The 11,448-nt window shown below is 57.6% G+C and overlaps 4 protein-coding genes across 4 annotated transcripts; 2 read left to right on the top strand and 2 right to left on the bottom strand.

Moving 5' to 3' along the window:
- Nucleotides 1–75: 75 nt before the first annotated feature.
- JDV02_009259 (uncharacterized protein) lies at nt 76–2,673 on the top strand. Its single transcript, XM_047990913.1, has 3 exons — nt 76–1,191; nt 1,252–1,517; nt 1,587–2,673. Exons 1-3 carry the CDS (start codon nt 608–610, stop codon nt 2,540–2,542), a joined length of 1,806 nt encoding a protein of 601 aa, XP_047846923.1. The 5' UTR covers nt 76–607; the 3' UTR covers nt 2,543–2,673.
- Nucleotides 2,674–3,118: 445 nt separating this feature from the next.
- On the bottom strand, nt 3,119–5,356 carry MIC60 (MICOS complex subunit mic60; the record flags this gene model as incomplete). The annotated part of the gene is made up of 3 exons (XM_047990912.1): nt 3,119–3,163; nt 3,219–5,162; nt 5,243–5,356. The coding sequence occupies 3 exons, from the start codon at nt 5,354–5,356 to the stop codon at nt 3,119–3,121; spliced, it is 2,103 nt and encodes a 700-aa protein (XP_047846922.1).
- Nucleotides 5,357–6,205: 849 nt separating this feature from the next.
- Nucleotides 6,206–7,097, bottom strand: YPT52 (GTP-binding protein of the rab/ypt; the record flags this gene model as incomplete). The annotated part of the gene is made up of 5 exons (XM_047990911.1): nt 6,206–6,553; nt 6,616–6,807; nt 6,859–6,885; nt 6,947–6,966; nt 7,025–7,097. The coding sequence occupies 5 exons, from the start codon at nt 7,095–7,097 to the stop codon at nt 6,206–6,208; spliced, it is 660 nt and encodes a 219-aa protein (XP_047846921.1).
- A 733-nt stretch (nt 7,098–7,830) lies between these two features.
- On the top strand, nt 7,831–10,619 carry SAC1 (Phosphoinositide phosphatase sac1). The gene is made up of 3 exons (XM_047990910.1): nt 7,831–8,389; nt 8,451–10,183; nt 10,252–10,619. Exons 1-3 carry the CDS (start codon nt 8,164–8,166, stop codon nt 10,420–10,422), a joined length of 2,130 nt encoding a protein of 709 aa, XP_047846920.1. The 5' UTR covers nt 7,831–8,163; the 3' UTR covers nt 10,423–10,619.
- The last annotated feature ends 829 nt before the right edge of the window (nt 10,620–11,448 follow it).

Here is an 11,448-nt window from a genome sequence, read left to right as displayed (position 1 = left end):
AGTGATACATGTAACTAGTACTTCGTACTTCGTGCCTTCTTGTGCCAAGGTCACGCAGAATCAACATCTCTCTCTCAGCTCCATTTTCTTCCACCCCTACTTCGTACGCAACGCCCCCAAAAAGAGCATTTTCCCAAGTCGTCACGTCGACAGTCCCACAAAGGACGCTTGACGAAACAGTAGTACCCCTTGAGATGCAAGCTATGGCCCCCTAAAATCCTGGCCAGCATTGCTGTGCATCCCTTTGTGCGGCTCAAGGTCGCATCCTTTCCAAAATAACACGGCGGACAGCGAATCAACGAGGGTCATTTTGCGACACGGCGCTCCGAACTGGATATGATCTGCTGCTGGTCACTGATCATCAGTGGCGAGGCAGGCAGACATGGGGGTTCGGAGGGCCCCCAATTCGGGCACGGTGCTTACTGTTTGCATTAGTTAGTATGGCGGCTGAGAGCCGCTATATCTCCAGAGCCTTGCGGGACGGGACGAGACGGGCACACCCTTGCGGAACGATGGTTGATAAAGACCGGGCATTTCGCAACTTGCGCTGCTTCGTGGGTATGCCCATTCGCCCGTCCCGCTTCAGGCTCGGCGCCTTATAGACTCCATGGCTGCTCAGAACCAGCAATCGGAATCTACCGAGTTGCTGAATGCCCTGGAGTCTTCTGCTATTTCGCAGAATCCCCATGTCTGGTCGGAGGCGCAGCAGCTTGAGCACCAGCAGCAGCATGAGCACCCCGGCATGGCTGAGGACTACGATTCCCGGGAACCGCATCGGGTCCCTTCTTCAGTTTCAGAATGGGCGCGACCTGCCTACCAGCCGGTTCCGGACATTGCCGGCCAGCCTATGACAACCCAAAAGTACGACCCTTCTTCGACCTCCTCGGAAGTACCTCCAGAGCCAAGCAAGGAGCAGCAGCCCGCTCAGCATCTTCCGGAAGGAGAGCGCTACTGGGGAGGTGGTTGGGGCGCGGAGATCGTATGTGTGGTTTTCAGCATCCTCTGCGTGGTTGCCATCATCATCATTCTCTCGCGCGTTGACGGTCAGCTGCTCTCGTCATGGACCATAGCTGTCTCGCCCAACGCCGTCGTCGCGGTCCTGTCCACCGCTGCCAAGGCCGCCATGATCTTGCCAGTCACCGAGAGCATCAGCCAGCTCAAGTGGCTCTTCCTGAAGCGAAGGGCGTTAGGGTAAGTTGTCCTTGAAAGTGTAGACTGTCGACATGAGCTGAACGCGGCCCGGTCTTCCAGCCCCGAACACCTTCAACAATTTGACAATGCAAGCCGCGGGCCGTGGGGCGCTTTGAAGCTTCTCTGGCATGCCAGGAAGTCGCCCTTTCCCACCTATATCGGTTGCCTCGTCACCATCGCCGCCATCGCCGTGGATCCCTTTACGCAGCAGATTCTCAGCTTCGAGCAAAAATCGACTCAGATGCCCGGGGTGCATTCTTCGACAAACAGATCACAAGTCTATGACAACGGTGATCTTGGGGTCACCGGCGTCGGCGCCGTTGTTGGTGAGTTGTATTCACCGCTGCATCGGTTTCGTCCCAACAAATGCTGATTCCTCCTCTTCCATCTGTCAGGTCCGACACGGGACGGCCTTTTGCAAGCCGCGGCGATAGCAGGCGTCTATGACCTGGTCTCTCCACCGCCGTTCATTTGTCCCGGATCCAACTGCACGTACCCAGACTTCACCTCTCTCGGGGTCTGCAGCAAATGCAGCGACGTCACTGCGCGGACCACCAAGAGCTGCGAGGACAACCCAGGAGGGTTTCGCGTCCAACAATGCAACTTCACAATGCCAGGGGGGTTCAAGCCCGAGGCCTATGCGACCAGTGACGCCCATAACGGATTCCGCTACACGCATCTCAACGTAAGCGTCAACGCAACCCAGGTCCCACCAACACAGCTCATCACCTTGGGCATGATACGCTTCGCCATGGACGACGGCGGAGGCAACACTCACTGGCAGGACACTGTGACGGCGTATGAGTGCGGCTACGAGGTGTGCGCCAAGGAGTACTCGGGCTGGAGGTCCATCAACGGAACGGTACGGACTGGCACGGTGCGGGAATCGCGACTGAATCTGACCGGCATCGGACCGCTGGTGCCGTTCACGACGCTCGAGAAGGGGTTTCCCGGGAATACAACCTTCGAGATCAATTTTCTCGATATACAGGCCATGACCGGGGCCCTTATGACCATCTTCTACACCAAAAGCGGCAGCACCGACAGCAACAGCTTCATGGCGGGCCTGTACAACAGCCCCGACATCGTGCGCACCGTCGACAACATCGCGACCGGCATGTCGTATCGCATGCTCTCGGGGCCCAACACCACCGCCGTGACCGGCGAGGTGTTTGCTGTGCAGACGTACATGCGCACCCACTGGGCCTGGCTGTCCTTGACGGCGGTTCTCGAAGTTTTGACGTGCCTCTTTCTGATCATCGTGATTGTCGCCACGAACAGGGCACGGCAGCACGCGTGGAAGTCGTCCCTGGCGCCGCTCTTGTACGAGGACGCCACAATCGACAAGTAGCAAAGGTCGGAGCCCGGTTGGTGCAGCCTGGAGGAGCAGTAGTAGCATTGCCGGCGTTGTGTGAAATTGAGTGGCTCTATAGAGCCCCCAAGAGTATATAGCGATAAAAATTATCATCAAGAACCATGAGCATACGGCGATCTTACACCGCCTGCCTCGACAGAATGGTTATTGCTGTCGTAAGGGCTTTATCGTGCCACACTAGGTAGGGAAAGGACATCGTGCGTAATGCGAATTCGGTGCGCGAGTTTGCTACCCTCATCTGGGCAACACGCTCTCTACGTAGATGAGACTGCTGGCAACCCGCGTCGCTCACTTAGCCCTCCCCCAAGATCGTAGCTGCGCCGGGGCGTGTAGTCTGTTGCGCTGAGGCAACCTCAACACAACCCGCTGGGACACTCCTGCAACACAAACCTCATTTAAAAAAATCACCACTGCGAGGGGATTCAGCCCAAGAGCTCTTGATTGCAGCAAAATCCCGTCTCTGGTGTCTATTCGTATCTAGTACACGGGCATGCAGCCCTCTAGTCGCCACCCATCCCAAGCCGATATACAGGACAAAGAAGACCGCCGCTTTTACTCCACCCTCAGACTCTGTAGCCGAGCCTCTGTGGCAATGACCTGCGGTATGATTAGCGATTGGGTTGAAACTTCCGTGCAAGGGGAGAGCACTTACGTCGAGAGCTTGCTGGACTTCCAGCGCCTTGCGCACCTCGCCAAGCCAGTCCTTGCTCAGCGTCTTCGCCCACCCTTGCAAGCCGTTCATCTCTCGCGCTGCAGAGTCCAGATCTCCCTCTTCCAGATACGTCTGCGTGCGTGTCAGGATGCTTTCCACGTCGTCTCCCGCGGCGAGACCCTCCTTCTTGAACATGACGTGGCTCAAGACCCAGCTGGATGCGTGACTGGCGACGCCCGCATCCTCTGGCAGCAACGAGGCCTTGCGCACCTCGTTGGCAACGCGACGGAATCTGTCGATAAGCTGTGCCGACGTAGAGATGCCGCGCTGGTAGGCCGACGGGTTAACCGACGCAATCGCGGCATCAACTACGGGAGAGTCGTTGGCAATCTCCTTCAGAGCGACGAGCTCGCGAATGAAAGGACGCGGGTGTTGGGCATCTTCAAGGCTGGCGCGGACGGCCTCGACGGCCACGTGCAGCTGCTGTGTCTTGAGGTTAGAGTCGACGACATCGTTCCACCCGGTGGTGAGTTTCTCCAGATCAGCGACAGCTGATGAGAGCTCTGTCAGCTTGCCCAGTCGGCCTTCGCGCTCCTGCTCGACGCGATCCTTGACTTCTTGGACAAATTCCTTCTTGAGAGCCACGGCCTGCTCCAAGAGCTGATTGTGCAGCTTCTCCTCGTTGAGCTTCTTCTCGCGCTCAAGCAGGAGCTTGACCCGCTCGTCGTAGCTCTCGCGCACCGTGGTCATCTCCTGCTCAAACTCGCGGCGCCAATCAATCTCCTGCGCGAGCATGGTGTTCTCGACGCGCTTAATGAGTTCAGTGGCGGCCTTGTCGAATTCCTCGATTGACGATTTGACCTCTTTGGCCGCCTTCTTCTCGACGCCATCCCTCATAGCCTTGAGCCGGTCGCCAATTCTGGTGACCTCATTCTTCGCCTTGTTGATGGTCGTACCGTATTTGCCGTGGGCGTTGTCGGCGTTGATGACCAGGATCAGATCATTGAGCATGTGAACCAGGTCACGCACAACCGGCTCCTTGGCATCGGGGAGCGCCATGAGATCGATGGGTGCCAGAGGTGGAAACTTGGAAGGCTCGTTGACTTCGGGCGCTTTGAAAGACTCGGTAGAAGACTTGGGCGACCTCTCAGTCACCTGAGGCGTGGCCTTCTCCACGGGCTTCGCTGGGGCTGGTTGAGTTTCTTGAGCAGGAGGCTTTGGAGACTCAGCCTTAGCGGGCTCATCCGGCTGCTTGGTCGGCCGCTTGGACACAGGGTTGGCGCTCGAGTGACGCCCGGCAGGCTCGCCGCTATCGGCCACCCTCCAGGAGGCGCCGCTCTGTGCGGGAATGCGGACCTGCTCGTTGGTTTCGCGAGGTCTAGAGCCAGAAGCCGAAGCCTGGGGGAAGCGCTTCCTAAACTCCATCTCCTCCAGGTACAGAACGGCCTGCTCTCCGAAGGGGACGTACTCGGTGAAGAAGTCGTGGAAGTTATCATTGATCCGCGAGTACCAGACTCCGCCACCGAACCCGACGGCGCCCAGGAGGATGAGAGTGAAGACAAAGTTCCTCAGCCTGCGAATAAAACCCTTCTTCTTAGGTGGCGACGGCGGCGGCGGCGGGACCTTGCTTTGGAGGACGGTAGACTCGCCGACATCGTCAATGGTAGCCGTGGGTTCGGGCTTGCCGCCGGCCAGCGGGTCGATAGAGCCGTGCTTCACGCGAGTCTCGCCGACATCGTCAATCGTAGTCGCAGGCTTTGTCTGTCTGTCGACGGCCTCGGACGGAGTGGGCGGCGTCAACGGAACGTCTTTGGCGGTCTCGGGCTTCGCCTGGCCTAGGCCGGCTGGCGGCGGGCTTCGCTCGGAGCTCAGCGTCTCAGAGGCAGGCAAGACCGGGGGTTTTGAAACGTCGTCTCCAGGCTTCTTCTGGTCGGCGAAGGAACGCTGCGCAAGCAGTTGTAAGCCTTTCTTCTGTCCGCACGTAAACCGCCCTAGAGACGCGGGCGCGCGCTTCTCAAACTTACCGAGCCAAGCAGACCAGCTCGCTGCGACGCGGCAATGGGCCATTGGCGCACGGCGGCCGCCGCAACGGGCCTGCCGCCGAGCACCCTCACTGTCCGAAGCGATGATCGCAGCATGGGGCGAATTTCAAGGGCCGGCGATGGCACGTGTAGTTTGCAGGTGGGAGCTCGGCCGTTTGGCGATGGCTCGGCAGACAAAAACGCTCAGGCAAAAGTTCGGCTAAAGCAGCTCCGGACCTTGTCGCGGCAGGAACCGGGAGTGACGCAACCACACCTTCATGCTCCCAGCCTCCATTTAGACTCTACACTGGCTGTGCCTTGCGACAGGAACCAAAAAAAAAAAGAGAGAGAAAAAACACACCCCCCCAAGACAGGACTGGCAACTAGATTATCTGCGTAGATATTATGTCTCTCTGTCTGCGCTCTGTTACTGTTATGCCGCAAAGTAAACTAGACATGCCGTGACCCTCTGTTAGCCATTTACTGGGGGGGGGTGCATCCGGGCGGTCCGGTGGTCCCGCTTGATCGTGTCGAGTGAGACGGGTACCGCCTATATGCAAAGCTCATTGACGACTTCCGGACTCGAGGGGACGTCTCATATTCAATAGGTGAAATGACGATGGCTCCTATGCCCTGTCGCCAACGGCCACCGTCCACCACTGAATCATCGCGTTAAAAAGCACTCTAGGGTGCCGCCTCCTGTCGCGGGCGGGGAATATAGTGTGTATATTAAGACGGAAAAGGGCACATACGCAATAGAAATGTCTGCCGATGAAGAACCCTCCAATCCCATGACTCCGAGAAACATACATGGTACTTGAGCACATAGGCGCAGGCCAAGACTCAGTCGCCGCTGTCAGTCTATCCTCAACGTAAACCCGACAACCATCCCATGGAGACACCCGAGATGTGCAAGGAGGCTAGCGGCACCGCTCCAGCGCAGCCATAGGCAATATCATAAATTACTTAGCAGCTGCACGGGCCGCTGACGTTGGTGTTGGCATTCTCGGGGGCCAGGTTGACGCCCGGTCGCTGGCCGGGGCGGGCATGCCTGGGGCCAACCTGGTCCAGCGGGAGCTTCTTGGCGATGGCAGTGAACAGCTCGCGGACATTCTCGGCCGTCTTTGCCGATGTCTCGAAGAAGAGAAGCCCGGCCTCCCGTGCGTAGGCCTCGGCGTCGGCCGTGGAAATGGCCCGCTTGTCGGGTTGCTCGTTGACCAAGTCCAGCTTGTTGCCAGCGAGCGCGATGATAATGTTCTCGTTGGCTTGACGTTGCAGTTCCTTGACCCATGCCTTTGCCTTATCCAGAGATGCCTTTGATTCAACACATGTTAGCGTATGGCTGGTGCTTCCTCGAGGGACCGGATGCGACGTACGGATTGTGTAATGTCGTAGACAACAACGGCGCAGTTGGCATTACGGTAGTACATGGGCGCGAGCGACTTGTACCGCTCCTGGCCGGCTGTGTCCCAGATCTCAAACTTGACTGTGGTGTTCTCATCGAGAGAGATGGTCTGGGTGAGGAAAGCGGCCCCGATGGTAGATTCTCTAAACGAGTCAAATTGGTCCTGGGACGCCAGTCAGCATCGAGCACACTGCAGTATCGTCGTCCATGGTACCTTGACGAATCGCAGGACTATTGAGCTCTGCAGAATGTACTCGGTCAGCAAATCAGTCACAGGCTCTATGTCGACCGGCAATATGCACCTTTCCGACAGCAGACTCTCCTATTGGCACATGTTAGCCTGTGACGACGATGACGAGGAGACGCAGATTTGGACGCACCGAGCAGAACGAGCTTGAACTGCGCGAAGCGGCTATTCATGCCGCGACCGCCGGCAGGTCCTCGAGCTGCCATATCGCCTGACTCTGGGGTTGCGCAACGGGGTCGAGATGGAGATCGAGTGTGGCGGGGAGGCGGATGGCGAGCGTCAATAGCTCAACAACAATCGCAGTCCAACGACGAACGGATGCGAGTCGGTTGCGGAATGCGCTCGAGATGGGTCGCGCGATGGCGGGGGGTCGCAGAAAATATCGGAGCGTTCGTTGCGAGGGATAGGTTCGTCGTGTGCGGTTGGCGGCGACGTCGCGGGGGGAGGTGGATGGATGGTCGTGGGTGGGCGAGTGCCTGGAGGTGTACGTACGAACACACGTCAGGCTGCCGGGAAGACGGGCGGATGGTTGAATGAATGGCGGCAGTGCTTCGGGGGACTGAATGGTGGATGCCCAGGTGGTCCGCTGATGGGGTGGCTTGGGGAGGTCACCTGCGCCCGGCCCAGCGTGTGTACTTCCCTACCATACTTCGTGCTAGGGCTCTTGGTGGAAGCAGGCGGTCCCGCTGCGGCTTGTCGCCGCCGCCTTAGGTAAGCGCCCAAGCCCCTCTGAGGCTCAACCCAGCCCAGCCCAGGGCAGGGCAGCCCGCCCGCCTCTCCTATCAAATGTCAGCGCTGGGGCGGACGCTTCACACGCCAGTGGCCCCGAGGTCCGGGCACTCTTAGTGGCAGCTTGAGCCCGGCGGTTCCCCTGGGGCGGGACCCGCCACATGGATGCATCCAGCAGGGCAGAGCTCTCGCAATGGATGTTCGTCTTCAGGGCCGAGCCCCACCATTGCCCCCTGTGGCTGCGCTGTGACGACAACGCAATCCTGCCGCGATTTCCATTGCGGGTGGTGGGCTATCGGGGTGGTGCCAGGAACACACGCCAGCGCGCTCTCGTCGAGCTGGCGCTGTACTAACTAACGTTAATAAGCTGGTAAGCCTCGTTGGCATCATCGCCGCAACGTCCCATCAATACCACTTCGCCAACCCGCAACGCTTCGCATGGGCGCAAGCACGACGCCGCACCGCAGCAACTCGTCGCGATTTGCAATTTGCACATAAGCTTCACGTTGTCGGCGACAGGTCTGGCCGCTGTCATCGTTCGTAATGCCGCCCTTTGCCGCATCCAAGCTCCCTTACCGGGACATCAACATCAAGGTCACCAACGATGCCTACACCTTCACCTCGCCTTCGTCGCCCGATGCGCCCGCGCTTCTCATCGATAGACCTACCGGCGACGTCCGTCTAGCAGACGCTGCCCTCCAGGCGGGCAAGCGCGCCTCTCGCGTCTCGAGCGTTGCTGGCATCCTGGGCATCATCCAGCTGCGCCTAGGTCGGTCCAACTCGCTCTCTCCCATGGCGCTGTCCAGACGCAAGACTAATACATCTGGTAGACAAGTATGTCATAGTCATTAGCAAGGCCCAGCCCATGGGCCGCCTCAAGGGCCACATGGTGTACAAGGTTATCGCAACTGAGGTCCTCCCCATGCGCGAGCGCCAGATTCACGACCCCGACGAGGACACCTTCATCGGCCTCCTCAAGACATTCTTGCAGAACGGGCCCATGTACTTTTCCTACTCGATCGATCTCACCAACTCCTTCCAGCGCCAATCGCAAGCCGACAACGCCAGTCCGTTGTGGATGAGAACAGACGATCGCTTCTTCTTCAACAAGTATCTGCAGACGGACCTCATAGAGTTCCGCAGACGAGGCTCTAGGAACCAACCCGGCACGCAAACCGGGATCGACCCATACATCCTGCCATGCATATTCGGCATGCTCGAGATCAAGCCCACGCGCTTCAAGAATACACCCTTGACGCTCATCCTCATCTCCCGCAGATCTCGCTACCGCGGCGGTACGAGATACTTTACACGTGGTGTTGATGAAGACGGTCATGTCGCAAACTACAATGAGACAGAACAGGTCGTGATCCTCAACGATAGTAGCAGCGGCCTAGGTGGCTTCGCTGGCAGCACCGATATGCAGAGCGGCAAGTTTGGCGCCTCGGCTGGTCAGGAGATGCAGATCATGTCCTACGTCCAGACCCGAGGAAGCGTCCCGACCTACTGGTCCGAGATCAACAGTTTGCGCTACGTCCCCAAGCTGCAGGTTCGCAGCACCGAGGCTGCCACTCCTGCGGCCGTGAAGCACTTTGATGAGCAAATCCGTATCTACGGCGACAACTACCTCATCAACCTTGTCAACCAGAAAGGCCGCGAGTGCAGAGTCAAGGAATCGTATGAGAAGATGGTGGAGGCTCTGGTCTCGGGCCCAAGGGAGCGCCATGAAGCCGATCGGCTGACCGACGAAAAGTTCACCACGATCCAGCCCGGGTCGAAGCAGCAACAATTTGACCGTCTGCACTACATTTACTTTGACTACCATGCCGAAACCAAGGGCATGAAAATGCACAAGGCATACGCTCTCGTTGATAAGCTTCAGGAGGCGCTCGCCACCCAGGGCTACTTCCGAGGTGTCGACACGCCCGCCAATGTTGACGGACGGATTGATGTCCGCAGCCTGCAAACCAGCGTCATGCGCACCAACTGCATGGACTGCCTCGATCGGACTAATGTCGTTCAAAGTATCTTTGGCCGGCATGTATTAGATCGCATCTTCGAGCAGGCTGGCCTCATGACCCCCGGCTCCTCGTTCCGCGATGAGGACCAGGCGTTTGAGCACATCTTCCGCAACATATGGGCTGACAACGCCGATATCGTCTCTTCCTCGTACTCGGGCACCGGCGCCATGAAGACAGACGTCACCCGCACAGGAAAGCGCACAAAGGTCGGCGCTTTGCAAGACGCCCGAATCGGCATCACACGCTACTACCTCAACAACTTTAGGGACGGTCCGCGTCAGGACTCGTTTGACCTGTTTCTGGGAGCCTACCAGCCGGGAGAGACTAACATCGGCACGAACCTCGTCTTCATTGACAGGCGCCCGTTGATGATCCAGTCCATCCCCTACGTTCTGGCGTTCAGCGTCTTTATCGTTCTCGTCGGCATCTTGACCAAACGCGATCCGGACGCGAGGGTCCTCCCCATGCGCATCTTTATCCTCTTCTGGAGCGCTGTGGCTGCGTACTGCTTCTACTTTATCTGGACCCATGGCATGCTCTATGTAAGCCACTTCGCCCAATCCTCGATATCTCAAACCCAGGACATGTTGGCTGACGCATTTTGTTCTAGGTTAACTGGCCGCGACTCAACCCTCGCCACTTTGCCGTAGATGGCTACACGGAGCACTTCTCCAAGGCCCGCAAAGACGCTGTCATTGGGCCGTTTGTGACGCGGCATGAAAGAGGACTCAGCACTGCGCGCTACCTTAATGCTGAGGAAGGCAAAAAGAGGATTGAATAGCTGCCGTTCATGTCTTATCTTTCGTACTTTTCTCTAGTGGCCTTTCTTGTCTGGCTCTTTCTATGTTTCCTCTCAAGCCCCTGTTCTGAATAGAACTCATAGAAGCGTCGTTCCGCCGGGTACTAGAGGAAACAGAGTCCTAATCATCTCAATGCGATGACCCCCGTGCACGCGCCGTGTTCGCCCGTCTTTGGCCAATGTGAATGGACAGATGCTGTCTTTGAAGCCTTGTGCCGACGCACGAGCGTTGAGTGAGCTGTTTGTTGCAGGCCCCTTGACCACTCAAGATGGTATTGGACAAAGCGACACATGGGGACGTGAACGTCAGAACGTGCAGGAACCGAAGATGAACGCCGTGAACGAACACTCTTTGAGAGCCTCTTTTCGTACGTTTCTACGCAGATATATAACCATGACCTTGATCGCCTCTCTCATGCCTCGAGTCAACCAACAACAGCAACAACCATAACCCCAAAGTTGGCTTTGCAACACTCTTTCCGGACACCAAAGTTGACCTCAACACTCTTTCGTTCAACCAACACAGTTCACCATTGCCTTGCATATACTTAAGGCCCCACCCACCACTACCCATTTCCCCGACGACCTCAAGAGCAAAGGACAACAACCATGTGCAGCCTCGGGATCTGGACACAACAGTGCCCCCAGTGCAAGAAGGAGGTGCGCCATGGCCGCGAGGAACCCAAGATTTGCCAGGAGGCGGCGGGTAGGGGCGGGGGCGTCCTCGGCAGGTGCAAAGCCAGGGTGAAGATTGTGCCTGTGAACCTCACGGGACATCTTCAGTATAAGCCCTGCAGCCAACAGTGCCGCCACAAGAAGGAGCTGGCTGAGGCGCAGGAGGCAGCAAAGGCCAGGGCGGCCAAAGCTAAGAACGCGAAGTGTTGCCATATCATGAAGCCACCCCGTTCCTGATATTTCTGTTTTTTTTGTAAGAAAAATGAAAAGTAGAAATAAAAATAAAGGAGAGTGATTGTTGGCAGGTTGGTAGCGGCAGACAGGCCTTGGCAT

This window comes from Purpureocillium takamizusanense, chromosome 9 (genome assembly GCF_022605165.1).
Source record: "Purpureocillium takamizusanense chromosome 9, complete sequence".
NCBI lineage: Eukaryota > Fungi > Ascomycota > Sordariomycetes > Hypocreales > Ophiocordycipitaceae > Purpureocillium > Purpureocillium takamizusanense.
The sequence above is the reverse complement of the archived record's forward strand: the minus strand, read 5'-3'. Positions and strand labels throughout refer to the sequence as shown.